Source organism: Bombus pascuorum, chromosome 7 (genome assembly GCF_905332965.1).
Source record: "Bombus pascuorum chromosome 7, iyBomPasc1.1, whole genome shotgun sequence".
Lineage (NCBI taxonomy): Eukaryota > Metazoa > Arthropoda > Insecta > Hymenoptera > Apidae > Bombus > Bombus pascuorum.
The window spans coordinates 7,831,146-7,855,885 of record NC_083494.1 but is presented as its reverse complement, the minus strand read 5'-3'; the positions used below and the strand labels follow the sequence as shown (position 1 = coordinate 7,855,885).

Below are 24,740 nucleotides of genomic sequence, written 5' to 3'. Positions count from 1 at the left end.
CGTTTTAAGTAAGCAATATCATTTTTTAGACTTGCAGTGAGTGAAAAACATTCATAACCTCTATTAATTGCTTATTATATTTTTTTTCGTTATGTTTATAAATATCTTTTGATTGTTAAATTAATTTCATTTCAGTCCCTACTAGATTTAAATTTAAAAAAAGAGATTTTCAGTAATTTTAAATATATGTAATTTTAGAAATATTGTTCTGAACAGCTTATTAGATACTTACAGCTTATTATATTCTTAATTTGACAAAAAATCAAAAAACAATTTGTTGGATGTCACCACATTTTTTTCAAAGAATATTATGTAATTAGAAAATGATTATTGCCAGGGTGACTGATGGTTGTGCAAACATTTGTCACATCTGTTCTTTTAATCTTATTCTTTGCACAAGTTATGATTGTATTGATCTTAGTCCATTGGCCTTTGAAATTTGTAATGAATTGTGAATGGATGCTTTTAGTTACTGCTTTCGTGTCTTGTGTCACAGTAGGTAAGTGGAAGTTTTCAACAGTATATCAGTTAAATAAGCAAAAGACGTTTATGACGTTCAAATAATTTTTAAATTTCAGGTACCCTATTGTTTTTAGCAGTATCAATATTTGGAGAGCAATATTGGCATACACACTGACTAGTGTAATCAAACCATAGCTATTTGTTATGGTCATATGGTTTGGCAGTTATTTTATTCATGCCTTTCTGATTAGCTTCATGTTAACTGTTTGAGTGCCAAGTGGCGCTATTGAGCTTCTTCTATGGTGTGTTAAAAAATCCCAGCGCTCTAGATTGCGAAACCGACAATAACAGCATGCTCAGTTTTTGTCGATGCATATCTTTATGGTTATTGTTCAGTCTTAGGTAAATTAAGACAAAATTTGAGTAATATTATACTTTGTAAGAATACACGTTTTTATTCTTCTAAACAACCATTGCTGTAATAATATAATGAACTAAATTATATATAGTAAACTATAAAAAGCAATAATGAAATATACGTTTATATTAACGAGGCAGCTGATGAAAGACAAATTTTAATTTCAGTCTAACATTTGGATGCAAATATTATTGAAATTTACATAAATGCCATAAAATATCTAAATAATATTTTTATATGATTTAAACCCACCGATGTCATTACTTATGCTCAAAAGGATGTTAGAATAACATTAAACTGAAAGAAATAAGACTTATCATATATAAACATAAAGCAGCGCAATCGCGCCCCTTGGCAGTTTTAGACGAGGAATAAGACAAATGCTATCACGCCGTCTGCCATTTTTGGACATGGAATGAAAGAAGCGCTATCGTGCCGCTTGACAATTTTTTATTGGGAAACAGCAAAGACCAGTGGCACTCAAACGGTTAAACTTAGTAATGCAAATACAGTACATACAGCAAAATTTATATTAATTTTATAGATTTATATAAAATAGTTATTATATACTGGGAAGATATGTAGTATTCAAAGAAGATTTATTTCAGATGGATTTATAACTATTTTTTAGATTAATTAGAAGTGAAAACATAAAATTGCTTTTAAAGTCATTTTGTTATGACATTGCTCTGCAATTGAGTGCGTGTTCTCAGTGACAGTATTAACTTCACCAATTTTTTTTTTATAAAAACCTGTATCTTCAGATAAAAAGAACTGTTTTCATATTTTTAGACTATTGTTTTATATATATACATATAAACATATATCTAAGTCTAGAATATTTTAGAAGTTATAAATGTCTAGTAATTACGATAAAAATTATCGAAATTGAAGAATCACAAAAATGTACGTATCTTTCTAATTATTTTTTATTGCAAAGTTTTACATAGTAAACGTTAATCAGATTTTATATCATATACCTTGAAAGTACAATCAATATTTTATGAGATTAATGAAAAAAAAGAAAAAAAAAAAGCTAAAATGAAGTAAAAGCTTATAAAAGTATCACCTACCTGGAATATTTGAGCACGTTGCAAGATCCAATACGTATCGAATCGTATCTAGAGGTAGATTACCATCAAGAACGATGAAACTCGAATTCTCCACGTACGATTGGTATTTCTTCACCAAATGCGGGCTGATACTAGAGAACACTTCCATCTCGCCGACTGCGAATCGACATTCGCCTTTGTAATCGATGATCACGGTACATCTTAAATTATCAAACACAAATATATATTTAAGAAGATAAATAAAAGACTAGTGAACAAAATATTCAAATGTACATATGTACATATAACGCAAAAGGAAAAGATGCCTCTTTCAACGTGTGAAAGAACGAATTCGAAGATGGCAAAAGAAAAACTATTGGAAATCGGGGACAAGTGGTCTCGAGTGGTATTTACGGGGTCAATGGTTATTCCGATCAGCAATTCGCTACAGAAACCAATAACCATTAATACCAATGATGAGCTTTTACTGTCTTCGGATTCAGTATTGCACAAGAAGTATCCTATACCTCTGTTCTTTTAAATCATAATAGCGGACCTTGAACTTGATAAACGTACTCGAGTGTTCTTTTAAGAAAAATCTATAATTATTTAATCTAATATAACTTAGGCACGAAAACAAAGAGAGAAAAGAAATTATGAAAAAGAAATATTGAGTTCTCTGATTTCGTGTGAGTTAATCGATAAGAAAGAAAGAAAAGACTTATATATACTCGAGATAATTTAGTATTAGACATAGAAGTCGATGATCTAGCATTCGCGGAAAATTGGCGGGGAAAAGCAACGCGTACCTAGCCGTGTTCATATTTGACAACTGCTCCACAGTCTGGGCACCATCTCCTAGACTTTTAATTATAGCTTTCCCAGGCTGGTCGTTACCAACGACGGATATTAACCGTGTAGCGTTCAGACCAAGGTTGATCAAGGCGTTGGCGATATTTCGTCCGACCCCGCCACAATTTTCTCGGCTTCTACCGGCATGCGTTCTACCATCGTCCTGAAAGAATACGTCGATTATTGATCCGGAATATGGAAAAGATGCGCCGCCTCTAATCGCGCGTCGAATACTACGGGGCTCGATTGATCGATCGTCTTTGAATTCTACGTGATAGCGGTAAACGATCAGAAGTTAAACCTCTTCCGTTATTTTTCTTTCATTTCTTTTAAAAATGAATTCTTCCAATGGAAACAGACCAAAAGTCTTTTTTTACAAAATAATATATACGTATAAAAAATAGTATTTAATTACGGAAAAAAACAGAAACGGTAGAAAAAAAATTATTGAAAATGGGTACGCAATTGAGTTGTAAACGAATTATCTTCAAGAATGCATAACTATAACAATAACAAATATCTTGTTTCGTGTATTATTCTTTTGATATGCTGTAATGTAACTTTCAGTTATTTTACAGTATGATTAGGCTTTATAAAGTCGTTGTTGATCGTGACTAAATCCATAACACGTGTCGTCTCGAGGACATCATGTTCGATGGATTAATTTTTCCCAGTTCAATGCCAAGAATAAATAAAGAAAGCGAGAAAAGCGGGAAATTTTTCAAGGAGATCACTAGCTCGCACCTGTACGCGTACGTTTCCTTTCTCGTCACAACGATTCAATTACGAGACGAGCATTCTGTCCGGAGATACTTGCAATGTCATCGAGCAAAAAGCTGCTACTCGGGATTGATGCAGCAGCAACCTCTGCATAAACACAATTTCCTCTTTTACTCTACTTTATTTCATTTGTATTTTATTTTCTCAATTTCCTCTTCCTTTTTCATGGAGTAATTTTTTTTACTCTTCTGATTATTACCTGTGTACTCGTTTGCATCACTTACGTGTTTCTTTTTCTTTTTCTAACGTTCTCTCATTTATGATTCCAGCTGGCTCTCTTAATCATCTCCGTTCGCTTCGCTTATCTTGTTCGCGCACCCTCCGCATCGGCGTACTTTCCTCTTATTTTTCCTCTTATCGTACGATTTACCTTTCTCGCTCCACTCTTCATAAAATTATCCTTGCCAGCTCTCGTAGCTTTTCACGGGCAGCCTCCTCTTTCCTCTCGTGAATTTTTTTATCTCCTTTTCGCTGTACTTTTTTCGTTGTCGTTTTTCCATCTCGTATAACTTTCTCTTTCCAAACTCTCTCCCACGTACAATACCCCTCTCTTTCTCTACGAGCTTTCTCCCCTCCTTTCGACAACATTCTCCCTTCGTTCCTCTTCTTTCTCTATTCTATTCTATCCGAAGCTTTTATCCCCTCCATTTTACTTTTAAATTCTACAAATTGTCTTCTCTCTTTTCAAACAACTTGTCCTCTCCCTTCATTGCTTTTACCCTTGTATCGTATTCTCCGTATCTTTAGAGATATTCCAATTATTCTTTTCTTTCTTGTACCTACGACTCGTGGCCTTTGTTCAATTCCTTTCCATTTCCCACTTTTCCGCCCTTCTTTCATCAAAGTTTCTCCACTCGTTTCATTTCTCTCACGTTCGTACTCTTCCTATTTTCCGACCAGTCTCTGGCGAATCTACTTACAACATTAACCTTCTCGTCCCGTCTATTCCCACAGATTTCCAATCTCCTGCCTCCCTCATCCTCGCCGTCTTTCTTACCGCCCACTTCTCTATCCTCGCACTTCCTCCCTTCCATCGCTATTCTATCTCTTTCTTGCCCAAATACCCTTCACCCCTCAGAACACGTGCCACCGCAGATTTTCCACCACCGCTGTCTCTCTCAAAGCCACGTTTCCCCCTCTTACGATCCATTCCTACCAATCCTCGTCCACCCCCAACGAGGTGCTTTCTCCCCTCCAGCGCAAGCCTTTCTCTCGCACACGATCCACCTCGGTGACCGCCACCGCCGCCTCTCGCGGAGTTTCTCTCTCGTTTCATCCCCCTCGTGTGCAGCCGAACCGATCGTCGATCTCTGTCTCGTCGGTGGTCGCGCTGTCTGTCGCCGACACCGTGCAGCGCGGAGTCAGTCCGGTTGCCTACCTCGGGCGCTGTTGACAGCCACCCCCCGTGTGCGAGGAACTCTTCCCAATGCCAGTCGCGTTACCACCGTCTCTTCCACGATAGTGGTGAGACCCCGTGACAGTGGCCGTCTTCCTCCCGCGAGAAACTGCCTGCACGAACTTGCGTGGTGTCGTTGTGTGCCGCTAGATCTAATCTTCTATCGTTTTTACAGTGTAGGGACGTACAGTGCGAGGAACGTAAAACCAAGTAGTGATTCGTTAGGAAACTCGTATAATACATGTTAGGTTCAAGTGTTCATTTGTTTCGGCTTACGAAACGACTGTTGGCCCAATAACTGATCAGTCGGTAGTCAGTACGAGATCAAAGGTAACGCTGGTAGCAGTGCTAGGAACGTCAATAGGCGGTGAACAGAGAAAATGACGAAGCGGACGACGAATCGTGTGAGATCATGGTGGTGAATGGTAGCGGTAGCAGCAGCAGCAGCAGCAGCAGAAGCAGAGGCAAACGGCGGAAGCCAGTGCTTCTGGCATGAACGACGAGGACAACAGTCTCGACGAGGCTCGCGGTTGCGGCGATGCTTATAGACGTGACGTGACCAGCACGTTCGTGCCCATCTCGCCGAACCAACGCTCGCCCAAACTGTCTGATCTCGCTCGTGATACTTGTGATCCTTATGACGATGTGCGTGTTCGATTGACGATTGATGGTGTACCGTGACAACCTAATAACGAGCGTTTAAAGGTCAGTAACGACCATCCGTTCGACTTCTCGAAAGGTCCCCCTCTGTCTGTTTGTCTCTCTCTCTCTCTCTCTCTCTCTCTCTCTCCTTTGTCTCTCGCCGTTTTATCCCGGTTCGCTCTTGTAGTTTGTTAGCTTTTCTCAGTTTTTTGGCATCAGTGTGGAGTCACGTGTGTGCGGGGCGGAAAGGCAATAATAACATCGTTGAAATATCTGCCCTGCGTCCCGGTCGAGAGTCTCCAAGTTTAGTGCATCCGTAGTTTATGGTGTCTTAATTTCCGCGATAGTATATAGATGTATAATACAGATAGTATGAATGTATATAATGGTCGAACAACAAGGTGCAGGTCCTTTACTGAAATATTCGTTTATTAGGATATAACTAGGAGCGAACTAAGTCGCGGAGAGGGTGCGAGTGTACGGAGAAAAGGTTGAAACGATCGAGGCGGGGCCGTGATAGCAAAATTGGCGTCGAATAAATCCGTGTTTTGTCGTTGAACGGCAACAAGGAGAAGAGCGTCTCGTAGAAAAGCTATGATAAATTTCTTCGGGAAGGTCGGGAGGAGGATTGCATAACGTCAATCCCCTCCTCTCCCCTTCGTCCTCGAGCCACTCGAGTTTCCCCTCTCGACTCACTGTTTCACGGTTTTCCCTCCTTGGTATAGCTGTTCTCCTTCAAACGGTAACAAACATTCGCGCCGATAGCTAATTAAAAGCTTTTTCACACAGATCCGCTCCTCTTCCTGGCCACCCTCTCTCCCTTCCTCATTCTTTATTCTCCCCTTTTTCTTTTTTCCTCCCCCGCTTCCACAACATTCGTTGTGTAACGAAGGAATTTTAATTAAAAAAGGCACCGACACCTATTCTCGGTAGAGGCATCCACGATGTCGTTTAATTCACTGGACAAGGTCAGGTGTCTCCCTTTACCCTCTATCCCGTACCTAGAGAGGATTTCTACCTCTTTTTCTCTTAACGCGACACTGGAGACGAAAAAAAGGAGATCACCCTGTGGGGATCGATTGTTGTCGCCTTTTTCACCGATACTCGTATAAACTTAAACGTATACAGGCTGAACATTGACCTAGGACATTGACTGGGAATCTTATCCTTTCAAACCTTTGACATTGTCTTTTAATAATAGTCGTTGCATTTGTCGATATTTGATATTTATTCGACGATTTTTGTATCGGAGAAGAATTAATAATAAAAGTTTGCTCATTTCTCCTCGTGGTTGACTTTTCCTCTAACTGGCTCGTGTATTCGAGCAAGCGCGCGGAGGGCTTAAACGATCGATGGGCCCTTAACTTTCTTCCGTGTTTCATTACAATGCACCACTCTCTGCTTCACCCCTTATGTATAACATCGATGCACGAAAGAACGTGTTTTCGAGAGCACGGATAGTCAACACGACGCTCTTTGCGACGTGGCCCCTCTTTTCCCTTCTTACATCCTTCTACCTTCTTCTACCCTTCGCTGTCGTGAAATCTTAGCGAATTTATCGACGACGAGATTTCTCTTGTCTCGTCCCAGTCCCCTCATCTCTGTTTACCCTCTTTCTTTTCTTAGATCCGCGCACAACGTGCACTTAGCTACCCACACGTAAGTACATACATGTACGTACACCTGGACATGTGTGCATTCTGAAGCACGGAAGCATGTATCGTCTCTACTTCTCTCTATGTGTTTATCCGTACATGTAGCTACATATATTCCGACACGAGCTCGAGAGAACTCTGGTGCAGTGATTCCCAACCATACGTGGCTACGTGACTACCTCGTCGAGTTGTGCCAGGAATTCGAACCCGTTAATTCAACTATTCTGACATTCTGTCGTGTTTCCCTTTTCCGCACATCCCTCTAATCTTCGACTTCGTAATAGTATGGTATCCGGTAATCGCTGCGAACCTTAACTGAACAACACGATCTTCAGTCACTGGCAAGCTTTGCTTTGAAAACGCTTTAAATAGGTTCGACCATTTTGAGCTTACATACCTTGTCAACGTTTGTTCAAAGTGACAACTTCATCAATCATAATGCAAACTCATAGAACTTGGATAAATTAAAACCTTCCATACGGCTCTTGAATCATTTGAACATCTCAATGGCTCAACATTTTGAATGAAAATCATCGAAGCGTTGGGCCACCTTGTAGAAAATCTGCAAGGCAAGCGAAAGGCAGAAGGTCTAAATAAGGAGCTAAACAAGTCGAAGTAAGGTGTGAAGCGCCTTACGCTATATACTCCAAGCATATTTCTCTTTTAGCGACCGTGTGGAAGTTTGTAAACTCAGATTTGCCATTTTATCTTCGAGCAATACATTAACCAGCTTTACTCGATGTCTCTTATGAGAACAAAGCCATTAAAACCGATTAACACTTGCACCACGTACAATGTACGCGATAATGAACATACATTCGCGAGAATCAACCGTCACTTTTGGTTTTCATTCACTGACTTGTCCGACTTGCATTCGTCTTCGCAGAATAAACATGGTTCAAAGTAAAGTTCTCATTAACGGAATAGACACCTTGCGCGTATTTGTCATATTTACCGAGCTTGTGAGTCGTGAAACGAGGGAACGATGAATACTTGAGAAGAACGCCGTCGGAAAGAAGCTATAAACTTTAGAGGCCAACCAAGGGTTGATTATCCAGCAACATTGTGAATATACGTGGAACATTTAGCTGGATTCTGTCGGTTTTAAATGTCACCCTTTAATATGTTATTGCCGGTGTTATATAAACATTCCGCTAATATGAATTCGTTTCACGATGATGATTGAGCCGCGACATTTCGTCCCACGGTCGAATTTCTCGTCTATTTTGCGCGCTTCTCGTTTCATAGGGACACGGCCCTCTCGCTTCGACGTACCTTTCCTCCCTCTTTTTGCGTGAGTGACCGTCGTTTCCTCTAATTTGAACCAGATGAAAACGAACTCGCTTGACGTAAGTCGTCTAATAAGAAACGCGAACCTCCATGCTGCTGCTGATATGACTTCTGTTAAAAATAACCGATGCCTGGTAGCTACGTCTCCGATATATCTGACAGTAGCATCCCTCTTGTGGGTTTGAAAAATTCCTGCTTCTGCATTATATTTCTTTAGTGTATAGTGGATCTAGTTATCAGACATTGAAGAAGAGCCTGTATGGGCGATAAAAAATTGGTACGTATTCTGGTTAGATATCACCTTCATGACTTTTTTCAAAAAATATTCTTTCTCGTGTAATATAAGATGAATTAATTTGGTATTATCTTGGGTCTAATTTCTTTTCTTCGAAGGCCGTGTACAACATATAATTCTAATGGAAATATATCAATCTATCTCTATCAAATATCGTTATCATTCGTATCATTGTTACAAGTTATCTAATATTGAAGAAAAATCTGTGATAAAAGATTGGCATTTTGGATCGAGATTCTCATAATTTTGTCTAGAAATATCCTCGCATAATATATGGTAAATCGAATGATTGATCCTATATGGTGCCCTTACGAATATAATTTTTTGTTTCTACTTTCCTCTGCTTAGATTCTAGTGATTCAGATCGAATAAAAATCTGCGTGGGTGATAAAAGGTTTGATAATCTGGGTAGAAGTCCTCGTGATTTTATCTAAAACTATATTGCACGCATAGTAAATAAAGTGAATTGATTCTAGTTCTATCTGGTACCACCTTCAATGCAAATTTTTATTTTCTCTTTCCTCCACAGACAGACTTCGATATATAACTCCAATGGGAGTCTAGATTCTAGTGGCGCCTGGTGTATGTGAAAAACACATTTCGTTTGGGATTTTTATCGCTGATGTTTTTCGTATTAGCGTATTTGCTTGAACTCTTTGTGCTTTGTTTCCGTATAGTTCATTTCACAGTCTCTCATCTTTTACTTGTCCAACGAGGGAACACAGCGTACCACGGCAGGTCGGCTAAGAGAAATCGATAATAGAATTGCCTATTGCACGCTAGAACTGTCAGAAAGAAATACAATTTAGCGAGCCACACGCTAGTGACCTGTTCGTGACGTTTCACCGCGTACGATGTTGCTTCAACGCGATCTATCACGATGAAGGCTAATAATTACTACCTGCTGTATCTGTGTAACGCTCTCTGTGTATCAGATAATACGCGGCTGTGCGTGTTAATTGCGAAATCGAGCGAGAACCCCTTTCGAAATGTTTCTGTTTGAAAGACACGAGCAATTTCGATAGTTTGTTACGAAATTCAGCCGTCTCTTCTTTTCGAATCAATATCTTTCGTTTTTCCTTCGATCTCTTTGTAATGTTTACTTTGTTACGACGAAGGTGTAATGATTTCTTCTTGATGATTGCTAGAAAATTCCAAGCACGTTCAATATCTTCGTAATTTTTCATTTCTTTGAACGTTCAGAGTGACTAGTTACGTATTCCGCAAAATGCGTGCAGCCTGGTAGCCTAATTCCGCTAGCCAGATGTCTCGACAATCTTAGGATTAATTCCTTCATTTCGTGCCTCTAATATCCAAGCCAGCTTTATATCAGTGAAGTTTATTGCCTGTCCTTTGCTCCGACTTTATTGATGCGCATTTCGTTCGCCGTAGAGCCGATATTTTTATCAATTTTCGACGTTCACTCGTGACAGAGAAATAGAGAAAGCCAACGGAACCATGTCGTCTCGGTGTCCGATATTCCGGCAAGATAAATTGTGCCCTATCAGGAACTTTATTGCTTTACATCGTTGACACGAATCTGTGACGCGTATTGTTTGCCACACCGAAACGAAAGGCTGGAACCGTTTTGCCGCCGCTCGATCGGTTTCTATTTCAATCGTTTACCTAGAATGGTACCCTGCTAACGAGCGCCATCAATTTTGGCTACAAAGAGGTACCTCGCCTGTTTTCGCTTGCACGTCTTCTCAAGGAAACTTCGATAATGCGTTTTAATGCATAATTTTTCTTTCATAACTTCGATAATTTAATGCATTTACAAAGAAAGGACGTGATTCTTGATACTCTACAATTTACTACGGATCATTAAGAGCATCGAATATCGCAACGTCGCTACTTTACATACCTATTTACTAACATGTATTGCATAATAAAAATAGAATAATAAAGATGATTAATAATTAATATAGGTGGTAATGAATAGGAAGACTTTGAACATATCGGAATTTCCTAGGCGAAACGAAATAGAGGTCGTGCAGTTTAAAAAATGATACGATGGAGGTAATAATCCACTACCCCAGTCGGACGGTAACGATAGAACGTATTAGTCAGATAATTGGCCAAACAGCCACTCGGGATATTGTAATCCGTAATTAAACGGGTTCTAATCAATCTACTAACAGAGACGACAAACCCCTAACCCAGTAAACACAGGCTGCTCGCTGTAAACTATCGAGTTGTGCAAGCATGTCCGAGGCGTATGTACACGCCATAAATCATTGAAAGGTTATTCTTACAGCGATCAGTCTTTCGCCATTACCATCGTCACCATTGTCACCATTGTCACCATAAGTTTTTTTAATTTCTCCCGATATAGGGATTGTCAGCAACGTTGTAATCGTGGAAAAGAATCATCGGAAGAAAAAGAGAAAGAAGACGAAGAAAAAAGTGGACGCAGAAAGCGCAAGAAGCAGAAAGGAAGGAACAAGGTACAGGCATAGACCGGTTGGCCGAGAAGCCGCAAGAAACAGACGACTACTGTCGGAACGTATAATGTGGCTCGCGTGACGCCAACCGTTTCTCACTGCACATTTCTCGTCCACGTCTACGGAGGAGACTCTCCAGGTCTCGATAAACACACACGCTCCCACTTCCATTCTCTACCCGGACGGTATAATCCTTAACGACGAGGACACGCGTACCAGGGAGGCACGATAGTATGACGGTGATGCTGCTGCAACGTTCAGTCACCCTGCAGTCGACGCACAGCCAAAAGATAGCGAACAAGGACTGCAGCGCGAAGCCGCCTTTCTTATTCCTGCTCGACGACAGCCAGGAGCATCGACACTCCACGGACACCACTACGACGACGGCAACTAACAACAACAACATCAACAACAATAACAACAATAATAACAACAACAATAATAACAACGAAGTATTTAAAGGAGGTAACAGAAGAGACAGTAGTCGTTCGTACGTCGCCGACGAGGCGGCGGCGTCGGTGACGTCCCAAAGACGCGCCGATTGTGGCCAGGACGTCGCGATGCGATATTACCGGCTCTGGATCTACACCTGTAACTTGGTGCTGCTCGGTAGCGCGCTCGGCTTTGCCGCCGCGGTCTCACGAACACTTTTATTCACCGGCGATCCACGCCGGTACATAGTGCCAGGGGTACCCCGTGCATTCGACCCGACAGCCCTTTACGCTTACTTAGCATTAGCCACGCAATTAGGCCTGGTGCAATTGTTGGGTTGTATAGCGGCGAGGAGATTGAGCGCGAGACTTTTGAACGCCTACTGGGTGCTGCTATTGGCGCTTCTATTCGGTGACGCCGTCATCGGGGTCGCCTGGGTCTTCCGGTTTGAGAGGATGCGCGTCGAGCTCAGGCCCACTCTCAAACAACGATTACAGGTGAGTATCTTTTTTTCTATCCCATTTGATTTTCGTTCGCTTTTTTTTCGAACTTTTTTGATAGATAGGATTTTTACAGAACGATACGTAAGCGGGATGATCAAGCTCGATACCTGGAAAAAGCATCAGAGATGATAGAAGAATTTTTTATAGTTGTGAGTGAAGTTCCTTTTTTTTTTTTTTTATAAATCATTAATCGCTTCGTATCATTCTGTACCGATCTGATCTCTTGCCTTATGATTTTTTTATTAGCAATTGAACTTTCTTACAAATATGATCTATTTTTGTATCGAAATATTAAAAGGCAAAGTGATAAATCAACGTTAAAATATCTTAGTCTAGAAAACTCAATTGGCAGAGTCCTGAGTCTTGGACTCTAATCATGACCCAGCAGTTCAATCATTCGACTTTCCCTTTTCTTACTTTCGCTCGCCTTTAATCTCGCGTATTATGATCTTGACAATTTTCGATACAGCTAGTAGTTACGAGCGAACTTTGATTCGATACGACTTTGCCTGTCGAGCCTTATACAAGCGAACTTCACCTTAGGCGTCTCAAGGTAGCCTGGTGGTTAGTGGAAAAAGTTAGACGTCAAGAGTTAGAAGGTCTTACCATCGCGGAAACTTTATGTCTGTGGTACGGGATGAGGCTGCAAATCAGATTCCAAGCTCCGACAACGAGGACTCTCTCCTCTTTCCTATTAGACGAAATCGTCCCACGGATCGATCGTGAGCACACCTCGAACGAATTTTATCCGGCCATTTCTTCGGTCGTAATATGCCAGGCATGAAATACACATTGAATCGTGATACGCATCGCTTTATTATGCCGGGAATGTGTTTTCCGTTACCTAGAATTGTTCGAAATTTAGGGACGCGATAAACGATGATATTGAGTAGATACACGCCCTCCTTTCCAAACACTGCACAAGGCTCTAACTTCTGACTGTGTTAAAGAAAGAGCTCGAGAATCTCGATAGAGAAACGTACGACGACTAAATCGTGAAATTTTATGCTCGATGAACGAGAATACCATTATACGCATGTTAACGGGGGAAAATTGTCGTTAAGCGAGGAATAAGTGGCTCGTTTTCGCAATAAGAGAATCGGTAATATCGCGATCAAGAGACCTGGGATGGATTTCTTACGAGGAAATAAATCTATTCGAGTCGAGTCGAGCCAACCACTCCATTTTCTTTCCATTCCGACAGAACGAGAAGAAAAAAAAAAGAAGAAGAAAAAAAGGAATAAAACAGAAGGAGAGTATCAAAGAGAAACGTTAGAGATATAAAAGATTATCGAGAAGGTCACAAAAAATTATCAAAGCTCACGATACGTCGCGTGTCTTAGCATTCGTAGATGTCCCTTGGAATTATTTAAAACGTCTCTGTGCTCGATCAAACTTTCGCTCGGAAAGTTAGAGGTTTCGCGCCTCCTCCGTCGATTGCTCTCCGACTAAAAAGTCTTTCGAATAGAGCCGGACGGACGACGATAATTTTCGTCCGGGATACAAAGTGCAGTTGCATTAAGGCGGAGCATAAGCTGCGCAAAAAAGGAGGAGAGGAATCGGTTTCCGGAGGAGCTGGAGAAAGCGGCGAAGAATAGCGGAGGCGTGGCATCCCTTATCACTTCTACATAACATTCAATAAAGTATCGACCGCGTCGAAAGAACAGGTTTCCGGTGTCGAAACCGGGACCAGGTCCAAACACTTTTTCAATGTTTGGCAGAAAAATTGTCAGTGAATCATAAATAAGGTGGTGTCTGACTTGGCGAGAATCGAACCGATATTAGAATATTTTCTCATCCCCTTCTAGCCTAGGGGAGTTCCTAGAGGCAACTCAATTGAATCATCATATTTGTTACGTACGATATTTCATTCTATCTCCGCTTCTACTTGAAACGTGCCGCGTGTGTCCCATTCGATACGCTATTCCAGGCACTTTTTAATCAATAAACATAAAAAATATACAGGGTCGACCGGTGGCCAAAAAATCGATCTAATCTTTGCAGTAAGAGGAATAGGATATAACGTTAGTCGTTAGACATTGGTGAATTGTGGTCGTACTATAGTAGGCTCGAGCAAACGTTAAGTTGATTTAAATTCACAGTCGGTCATAAATATCTACATACATCCATAAATTTGATTTATGGGAAGAAAATAAAAACGCACTTTCTTGTTGAATTTTTTATAATGTCGTATTAATACACGATGAGATTGTATATTATCGGTATCGGTATATTAATTTTAGTATTTTGAGAAGGAATTAAATCACCTGGAATTAACGCTCTTATCATAATAGTTCAAATGTGAAGGATGCATGTGGATTTTTGTTACTCACTAAATATATCCACTAGAACATTCCCTTTGTTTTTTTACTACAAAGTTTTTCACGCGTCGTTGTAATGTTTTGCACATCCAGTGCGTAGCGTTATTATAATTTGAACATTCGTGGTTGGCTGACCGGCCACGAGGTAAGGTACAGTTTGTGGCATGATACGAACATTATTCATACCATAGCCAACATACAGCCTGCTAACTATTTATAAACTAGCATACATGCATTCACGTATTTCCTAGCAAACTTTACACTGCGGAACTACGGAATTTCTGCCTCTCTTGACGCTTGACATTAAACCATGTAGGTACATAGATAAAAAAGAGTCGAAGCAACGACCGATTCTGAACTTTAAGATCAATTAATTCGGTCTTTTTATTCTGAAAAGAAAGAAATTGTTCTATTCTATATATATATATGTATACATCAAGGACGAACGAAGATTAAATTAACATCTCCGACGAGTTTCGAACTAATAATGACTGACAAAAGATGTAATCTTGAAATTAATCGATCCCTTCCTCAGACTTTTACTTTCCGCGAATCACACGACTCGTTTATTTCCAACGAATTCTTAATCAACGATTGAAAGTTTTAAACGTGGCGACACCGTTTCCGCCTATCGAGCGAGAACAAGCCTGAAACTTTAAATAACTTCGAAGAGCCTAAACAGTCTGAAATTTTTATCAACGCGAAAGCGTTGATATATCGCTGCAGTAGTACTCATGTCTGTTGAAACTTCAGGAGGAAGTTCTGTCTGTCCATTTATCCTGAGGTATTGATTTAAACATATAGATAGTACAGATTATTCTTTCTGAAAAAACAAATTTTCAATATTTTTTTTTAAATACCCTTTTCATGAAAAAAGGACTAAAAGTTTTAGAAGAAAAATATTTTCTCTACCGCGTTTCACATTAGGTACGATATGGGTTTTGGAAGCATTCGGTGATGAACTAGCTAGCCGTGCTAATTAAGAAACAGTGAACTAGTTTACTGGCGCCTCGTTACTCGTCACGATGAAAAATCAGTGTCACGGGGATTACTAACAATTCCAACTTTTCGCCCGTTTCACCTCGTTTCTCTGCCCGTATCTGCAGTCATTATTCTTAGCCCCGTTCTTATCTAGGTCGATCGCATAATCGACGGAAAATGTGCGTACCCTTGGATAATCGACCTGGATACATGGGACCACCGGTCGCCTTGCCTTATACTTCTTGTCATTTGAAAATTCTCTTTCATACAAAAATTTATCATTGAATTTTCTCCTTATCTTTCACATTTAATTCTATTGCACCCTTTGGGTCATTTTCGAACTAATCGTATGTTTCTATCTATTAAAAGTTCTCATAACCTGAGTATTGTGTCACGTTCTTCATGCTTCTTATATTAAAAGATCATGCGTGGTATCATGAACCTCCGATCAATTTCAATCTTCCAAACGAATTTAATAAAAATTTCATAGTGATATTTAAACGTTCCATCGAATTCCATACTAACTGAGTCTATCATCTAACACATAAATATTGGTTTGATATCGAAGCGTTAAAAATATCGATTTAAAAATATCTGCAGCCAGTTGCCTTTCGACGAACGATGCGTAAATTTAGCCCCGTTGAATCGATGATGTTTCGAACGAAGCCGAAAACTTCCTAGTTCTATGACCGTCGTTCATGTACTATATATAGCAGGCCATCGACTGTTCTCCGATCGTAGAAAATGACCACTCTTTGTAGATTCTCGACGCCCACAAACATCTAAAAAATGTATGCCTTTCATATATCTTTAATTTTGAAATTTTACTATCACAGATTCTCCAATTGTATAATTGTGCTTTTATTCTTATAATTTTATTCTTACAGCAATTATCCTGAACGTTCAATTCTACCACGATCTATTCGTCTATCAAAAAATTTCTAACAGCTACGTTTTAGATTGACGTGAATTCTATCTTTTTTTTTTTCATCGCAGATGGAGTACGGCAAGGATCTACGATTTAGCGAGCAATGGGACCGTTTGCAGAAGGAGTTCTCCTGCTGCGGAGTGACCGGTCCTAGAGACTTCGGTGGTAAATGGCCACAGACCTGTTGCGTACCCACTGGCAACGTCAGTGACACTTGTCAACAACCGTACGCGAGAGGTTGCGAGGAATCGTTGATGAGATGGCTACGAAAAACCGCGGACTTGCTGTTCGTACTGGGCTTCTGTGTGATAGCGTTTGCGAAATTATGTTTCCTGGGGATACTGCGTTATGAGATAAGGGAAATGATACAAAAGATACGGTTGCTCCGAGAACCACCGCCGCCGGCGACTACCCTAGCGCAACCACCGTTCTCACAAGTGATACCGGAAGCCACTAACAACGGAAGCATCGTTCGACGCACGACTCTGCCTAACGCTGTCACTCCTTCCGGTAAATTTTATGAAATATTGCTGGTATAACATATCAATTTTACGAATATATAGAACATGCTTTTTTCGGTATAGTCTCGATCAGATTAGCCAAGTTATTTAAATTCCGATTGGCGACTCGATATCGAATGACCTGATCAACGAGAATGTAGAAACTTGAAAGAATATTTTAGGTCAAGTAATGCTTTGTAAAGTATAAAGTATTATTTAATACAAATTTTATAATACAGTCGATGGTAGCTCTGGCGTTAAAGAAGGGAGAAGGTTGAAAGGAGGGTTGAATGAAATTAGATGCAATGACGGTGAAATATTAATTTTGATCATTGTGTAACAAAGGGACCAGAGGGTTTTAAATCTCTCAATGATTTGAGGGCTCAAAAGGCAGCAACCATTAAAAAATTATGATAGGGGTAGAGTGTTTGTGTGTAGGTTCGACGTAGGGTGTTAGATAAGAGGCGGTAGTATAAATAGCCGTATGGCGCCGACCACTGGAACGCACATTTGACGTCTTTAGGGGATGGTTATCTTCGACCTCGACTTTTACTTCGCTGTAGTCCACGCGGTATTTAGTAAAGATCTCTAAGTTCTATTACCTTCATTATGAGTTTCTGCGATCTAATTTGTGAAAAATCCGTCTACTATATTTTAGAGAATTTCTACACATTAAATTTTTAATCTTTTCAGTAATGAAATCACGAATTAAAATCGAAACTATAAGTCACGAGTCAGAAGAATCGTGTAAGATCTGATGATATACCATCTATGTGAACTACAGCCTTTATTCTGCTAAGTAAATAAAAGACGGACAAAAAAGCACAATTCAAGCAAACGTGAGAACGATTATTCGTCAGATGTCTCCAGGAGTTCTCTCGGGAAATTCCTTAACTTTCGTCCAGACACGTTTTTCCATTCATGGAAATTCTTTTAGAACTTAGCCATTACCGCAATTTCCAGTGTCTTCGACGGAACAAACGTTTCAACATTCGTCGACCGTGTAGATCGTTTTTAACATTCATTAAGGTCGTTCATAATTCCTTCCTTCTCTTTTCTTTCCCTTTTGTTTCTTACACCGACATCTCGCAGTTAGCTGGCTTCGCAGCCAATAGCAGTTACACGGTTTAAACGACGCAGGGACGTGCCGAAAGGATCGGATTAACAGCGAGAAAACCTAACAAGAGGTAATTGGATGAGCATGAAATTAACGAAAGATTAACGCTTTATAAATGCTACGTCGGGTAGAATGGAGAATCTGTAACGGGAACGACGACGAGGACAAAGTGTTTTTCAGAATCTTTTCACGAACGTTCGATCTGCCGCTTATTATCTCTCTCGTATCTTCCGCGAACTGAAACTAAAAACGAAGCTGTTGAATGAAGTAAAACGAAAGCTCCGATAGTTGTTGGCGAGGAAACGAACAATACCGCGAAGCTGACCGGAACCGTAGACCGTTAACAAGATTCGCGGAAGATAAAAGTAGCGCAGAGCGTGCACGAGCTCATTGGAAAATCTAGATTGCGTCGATTGTTCCTTCGACATGCGATTCCTACGATGAGCAAATATGTTTACTGGTTGCACGGGATCCACGAAGAGAGTCTATTATCGTCGCGATTGAAACACGCAAGTTTTGATTATGGTATAGTAATGGATCCTCCGAAGATTTATAATCTAGATACAATACCGGTGAGAAATATTCAGTCACATGTTTATTTTCCATAGAATACAATTTTAATTAACGAAAATATTACAGCGCGGTGAGATTGGTTTTTAAAAGCTAATATGCAACGACAAAATTAGAATTGTCGTTTAAGAAGACTGTTTATCTAAATCGATTAGTTTCCAAGCTATAGAGCACGTAAAAATCATTGAATCGTGAATTTTATTATAATATACAACTACCAAGCTTCTTTAATAGATAATATATAGTCTGATAATTTCATAAAAAGATAGTACTAAATATGTACTGTTTCTAGTTATTAGTCTGCAATCAACCTGTTTACTTTGACATTCCCGTACATACATACATTCCCGTATTGTCGTTAAAAATCAACCAAAATATCCAAACACTCAACAGCGTGCGGTAGAGAAATGTTCGTTCGTCTAATTATTACCAGCTGGAAATTTCGAGCAAATTCGAGGTAACTGAGTAATACCCAACTCGTTAAGCATTTAGATGAGGCGAGGAGGTGAAAAAGTTCTTCCAAAAAATAATTGGTATGAAACGACAAAGGGGTTAACGACATGAAAGAACCGCGCGCATTAAACCAGTCATAGAACGAAAGTGGGAACACGTCAGGTCGTTTCACAGGCAAATGCATAATTCTACGTTGAAGCTAGCGATCTTGGTCGAGGCTAGTCATTTAACTAATACACCCTGCACGTATTATGTTGAGCTCTGCATCGTCCGGGATAAGAGTAGAAGAACTAGGACATTGCGTGCTCCAGTATAATAAGTATTTAGCACCCTGTTCATACTGTCTCGTAATTACAGGAACGATAGAGCGGATTTTAACTTGTAAGCTAGACTCGTGGTATAGTTTCAATCAAAGGTCATATCGTCGAAAGATAAGAAGAACCGTTCGTATCGTTGATCACAGCGTGGAAAGTGATTCTGTTCAAAAGTCCGCCATTGTCGTCACATTTTTTATCGTCCTAGACGATCTATATGACTCGTTTAAATTATAAGGATAATGATTGTAATATCGATTTTATACCAGGCATGAATTTTTCTACGGATGCTACTATATCGATATCGTACATCGTGAAAGCTTCGACCAAATCTCGGTTTCGTAATCGGAAGCCTCCGGCAGTGTCTTCGAGGTCTCCCGATCGTTGATGGTTGTTGAAAAGACAGGATGAAGAATGTTTCTTTCAGATCTTGTCAGCTGTCCTCCTTTCCAGAATTGATCATTCGTCTGCCCTTTCTCTGAGAGAAACAACCTTTATACGGAATAAAAAGGGAATCTTGACAATGATTTCCTCGACGATGGAAAAGAGAAACGTTTCTTCCATCGTTTATCGGTCTCAGTAGAGGAATTAAATTCTCGATATAGCTTCCAAATTGAAAGAGTAATTATTGTCGCGAGTTTCTTGATAAATGAAACTCCTTCGTTTCACTTTCCGCTAAATAATCTCTGTAATACCCTGTGGGAATTTTTCCAGACCCTTGAAACGGATGGGCAGAATCAGTAACGCGTGCTACACTGCATCCACGAAACACGTGCCGCTAAAAATAATTTTATACGCCTGCTCCGTAATTGGTATTCGATCAATTTTTAAAGAGCAACCAAGAATAAGAGAATTGATCTCGGAGCGATTTTTCAGTGTATGAAATTTTCAAATGGGAATCTAAACGAAACCGTTTTCTTTCGATGTTCTGTTCATAGAGGCTAGACACAAAAGGATATCCTACTCCTATCCGCGTGAAACATTCGGCCCATGTGTTTGCACGGAAATCAAAAGGAATAGGGTGACATTTGCCTCACCCTAAACGGCCATGAAAATACCTATCTTATTTCCCTTCCGTCATAGAAAAAAGAAGGGAAAAAGGCCAATACGTAGTTCGGAAAACGGTATCTCCCCTTAACATCGAATTTGAATCCTTCTCGACCGAGAATATATCAACGGGTGGTTCTTCGACTACCTCCCTCCTTATCTGCAATTGTATTAATCCCAAAGGTTGTAGAAGTCCTGGAAAACCTGAGTGCCATTATCGAGCCAGCAATCTAGTAGCATTATCTGTACGAATGCGTGCGATCGACGCATCGCAAACGTATAAACTCGATCTAGCTAACTGCCAGTGAGGGACACTGTAATAAAAGACTGATTGCACGCGATGTACATCAATAACTACCACAACATTAAAACCAGTAACGTCCGTTACTGGTAATAGAATGTAAAGGTTGAAGGTCCTCGCAATCTTTTTGCTACGACTGTATACATAGTTGTCGCGTGGAACACGCTCTATTGACAATTGCAGCGCAATCGGTATTCGGAATAGTTAACGAGCCAGAGTAGACGAGCGAGAAAACATCCTATCGTTTAGCGACTAATTTGAATATAAGACACGAAGAATAATGTGAACTCTATGCAAACGGTTAAATAATTACGCAGAGTGATTATAACTCAGAAATATTAAGTAGTCATTATGACGCCAATTCGCTGAAAAACCAATATGAATAATAATGTAGGAATAACGAAGGAAACGAAGTAGAAACTTTTCCATGAAACTATTTTATCCTTAAATTAATAAAAACTCTAGTTGGCACCTATTGATATCCGGAGCAAAGAAAATATCCTTAAAAATTATAATTTAAAATTACTAAAAATAAAAAGAAAACATCCTAATACAAGAAATTTATTTTACCCAAAAATGATAAGAAAATGAATTTTAGGAAATGCATCGTTGCTGATCCAAACGGACGAGTGCAATACCGGAAAGCACCCTTTATTGGCGAACAATCTGCAGGATGGTGGCGCAGATAGCGACACGAACAGTCATTGCGCGCTGATTCTGGAGGAAACGACGCCCACCTCGGCGAACCATAATTGCGGCAATCGAGAGAAAAGTAATGGCAACAACAACTATGAGATGCGAGAGTTCAACAGGAGATTATGGCTGTCGAACGGCGGCAGCCCGGGCACGGGTATAACAGCCGGTGGTCAAAGCAGGCGCACCTGACTATGGAAGTGGTGGCGAAACACGTCGAACCGTCTACTCTACAGGAGCAATCGGTCCGCCGAGATCACCGTGTATAAGTAAGCTAATCCGTATATGTCTGACTCTCTATATGCGTGAATTATCCTGTCAATAACACAGCATGACAGAATTATCTTTTTCTATTTCAAAAAATATAAAACGGGAGAGATGATAAAATACGAATCGACCTTCGGGGTCTCGTATTCGTTTAACCACTTAACGGAAGGTACATGGATGTAAAATACATATTTTGTAAGATATTTTAGTACGAGATATCGTGCACGATCTATACAGATCAATGATTAAATTAAAAATAATTTATGCCCGTATATGTTACAGGAATGTGCTATTAAGTGGTTAAATTCTTTTCATAGAAAATAGGAAGGAGTTCTTTTAGCCAGAATAATTACGATAATAGTTGCATATAGAACAAAGTTGCAACGAGTTCTTTCTGATAAAGAGAAGAGCCGATCTTTCACTTGAAAAGATAATGCACAAATGCCATAGGCACAGCAGATTATAGAGACGTATCGAAGGATATTACGTTGGGAGTATTGATTTTCACGTTAACCTGTCTTCAGCGTTTCCGTCGAATCCGAAGGGAGATCCCTGTTCGATCCTTCATTTCCTTTTTGTCTTTCCAATCACGCAGTGTCCGAGCAACGTTCCACTATTCGTTTCTTGATATACCAACGGCAGTATAGTTTTTTCTCGATCGAGTCGGCATAGATCGATTTTATTCCGTCAAATTTTCCATCTTCTCTCGTTATCGGGAAATTGTCGAATATCAAGAAACGAAAATGATATCGTCGCTGTTATGTCAAAATTATGAACGCATAAATTTTCAAGTCTTCAGTAAAGACGTAGACCGAATATCTCTTCATTTTTGTTCTTCTGTGCTCTATCTAGATTAAAAGGATAAATACAGTATAATATATTTAACCACGATGATTATACTCTAAGCCTGATTTATCATTTTACGTTCAATCATGAGTTTCCATAATTTATCGAGCCGCACATGCACGATATTGGCTTTAGAGAGACGATGTTGACACTCTGCCCTAATTTCTTCGCTATTAAATGCGTAAATCGCTGTGTATACGCGTTTCAGGTCCCATTCTAGATGTTCTCGCTCATTTCGTAACGAGACGAATGCCCGCTCGAACACGAGCTTTGATTCCTTTTCAAATAGATAAAATAACGAAATTAGACGAAAGAGATCAGACTGAACCTTTGAGTCGCTGACTAGTCGAGGACTGACATCCCTTAATATTTTTCTACTAACTTTCGCTAGGATCTTTCCTCTTCTATCTACTAGGTAAATTGCAATTGTCAAATTGACCTATAAATCGTCGTACAATAAACCTACAGTAGATGATAAGGGGCGAAAGAATCGTGATCGTGAGTTCCTGACATCAGCAGTTTGCCAGTTTCTTTTCAGGCTGGATAAAGAGTACTAATGTTTTTCTACGAGAGAACTTATTTTCGTATACTGTAAGAGACTGTAGCGCATCATTGATTTTATCAGATAGAAAATAACGTAAAGATAGAATTATACACAGTTAAAAGGACTGCGAGCCATCTGGGTCGCAATTAAGAAGATACAGCGTATGCAGATACCTTTCTCTTTTGTCTTTACATCCTTCTACTCGCTTGAATCGAGCATTCGTAACAGATCGATATTATCCGGCAATTTCCACTCTTAATTGACAATCGTCTGAGTTAGGAAGACCGGAAAGAAAATAATTGATCGATAATCGATTTTAATTCACCCTATAAGAAGAAATTCTAATTACAGGAGGAATTCGATTGCATCGAAACTAACGTACCGTTAATTTTGATTCTATTAACGAATCTCTATTTTCGACAAATTGATGAAGCCTCCTATTCAACATCCGTTTCGCGAACTCCTTGATCGAATTAAAGTCAGACATTTTCGTAATCTCGATTGGACTCGAGTTTCCAGTATATTTTTAGAAGTCGGGGGTTAATTGACAGATATCTCGTTACTCTCGCTAGATAGAAACGGTAAATGACCCGTTCCAAAATTTTTTAGAACAAACAAGTTTATTCTGTTAGCGTTAAACGAAATACTCTAACGCGACCGAACATTTATATCCCGCAGATAAATAGATCTCGCGTCTCAGGATTCGTGCATGGTAAAATTAAGCAAGACAGCAATGACAGAATATTAGATGATTATATAAAAAGAATAAAAAGTATATAACGCAAGAGGAAAGCATTTAATTCGAAATTTAAAACGAAGTAAACCGATACCGCGACGAGATTAATAAACACAAACGAAATGACCAAATCAAACTATATACAATACTAAGCGTATGTTCATTTTTTAAAGGATAGGTCAGCAGACCGGAGCTAAGGTTTCTAAAGATTCTACTGACTTCACGAGCACACCAGCCCACAATAAGCGAATAACGTTCAAGGTTCTACGTGTCGCCAGGAAAGTGTATCGTTGAATCGTCTTGTATCAAATAGAACACATTCTAAATCCTTATAGTCGATGATAGAAGTTTATTTTAAAATAATGGAACCGTTTCGACCAAGGCCAGACTAGACTAGAGTATAATTTGACTACTTCCCTTGTTTCGTTCCTTCGAAAATCTCGTGGCACGACAGATCGGTTGAATCGTTTAGTCATTATAGGAAATTTTAAAGATACATTTTCCTCGTGACGTCGTATATTGCGATACGACTCGTAGTGCTGATGAACAGAGTAAATTTCCGTTTGCGTGACGACACAAGACGGCCACATGAAGCGAGAGTCGACACGAACGAATTACAAGGAAGCTCGAACAAGAGGAGACGGAAGAGAAAAAAAAAGGATGGAAGCAAAACTTTACGAAAATGAGAAAAAAGCGAAAAAAAAAGAAGAAGTACGTCGAAGCTGCACAAAAGGGAACATAAAGGCCTGTGTATGCCTTTCGACGTCCTTTCGATTCTCTTTCTACGCGTATTCCTTACATGTCTTTCCGTCCTCGCACGGTCGGTGAATAAAAAAGAAACCAAAAAAAAAAAGAGAAGAAGAAAAATAATCAATTACTTTTGTAGATTTATTTTTAGCAG

General features: G+C 39.7%; 2 protein-coding genes across 3 annotated transcripts in view; one reads left to right on the top strand and one right to left on the bottom strand.

Moving 5' to 3' along the window:
• Positions 1-24,740, bottom strand: part of LOC132908506 (uncharacterized) — a 35,605-nt gene that overhangs the window by 5,683 nt on the left and 5,182 nt on the right. The window contains exons 6-7 of the mRNA XM_060962546.1: positions 2,742-2,947; positions 1,954-2,153 (exon numbers count right to left, since the gene is read on the bottom strand). Of these exons, the coding sequence (XP_060818529.1) occupies positions 1,954-2,153; positions 2,742-2,947 (406 nt within the window). The remainder of the gene's footprint in view (positions 1-1,953; positions 2,154-2,741; positions 2,948-24,740) is intronic.
• On the top strand, positions 3,041-24,692 carry LOC132908517 (uncharacterized). Of its 2 annotated transcripts, none has more exons than XM_060962571.1 (5): positions 3,041-3,064; positions 11,178-12,215; positions 16,520-16,961; positions 21,352-21,715; positions 24,013-24,692. In XM_060962571.1, the coding sequence occupies exons 2-4, from the start codon at positions 11,520-11,522 to the stop codon at positions 21,636-21,638; spliced, it is 1,425 nt and encodes a 474-aa protein (XP_060818554.1). In that variant the 5' UTR covers positions 3,041-3,064; positions 11,178-11,519; the 3' UTR covers positions 21,639-21,715; positions 24,013-24,692. The 2 variants fall into 2 exon arrangements, with proteins under 2 accessions (XP_060818554.1, XP_060818553.1); XM_060962570.1 differs by lacking the exon at positions 3,041-3,064 and adding an exon at positions 4,670-5,665.

Coding starts and splice junctions, on each gene's coding strand:
- LOC132908517 (XM_060962571.1), top strand. CDS start 11,520: ATGACGGTGATGCTGCTGCAACGTTCAGTCACCCTGCAGTCGACGCAC. Junction 12,216..16,519: donor CTCTCAAACAACGATTACAG/GTGAGTATCTTT, acceptor TTTTCATCGCAG/ATGGAGTACGGCAAGGATCT. Junction 16,962..21,351: donor TAACGCTGTCACTCCTTCCG/GTAAATTTTATG, acceptor AATGAATTTTAG/GAAATGCATCGTTGCTGATC.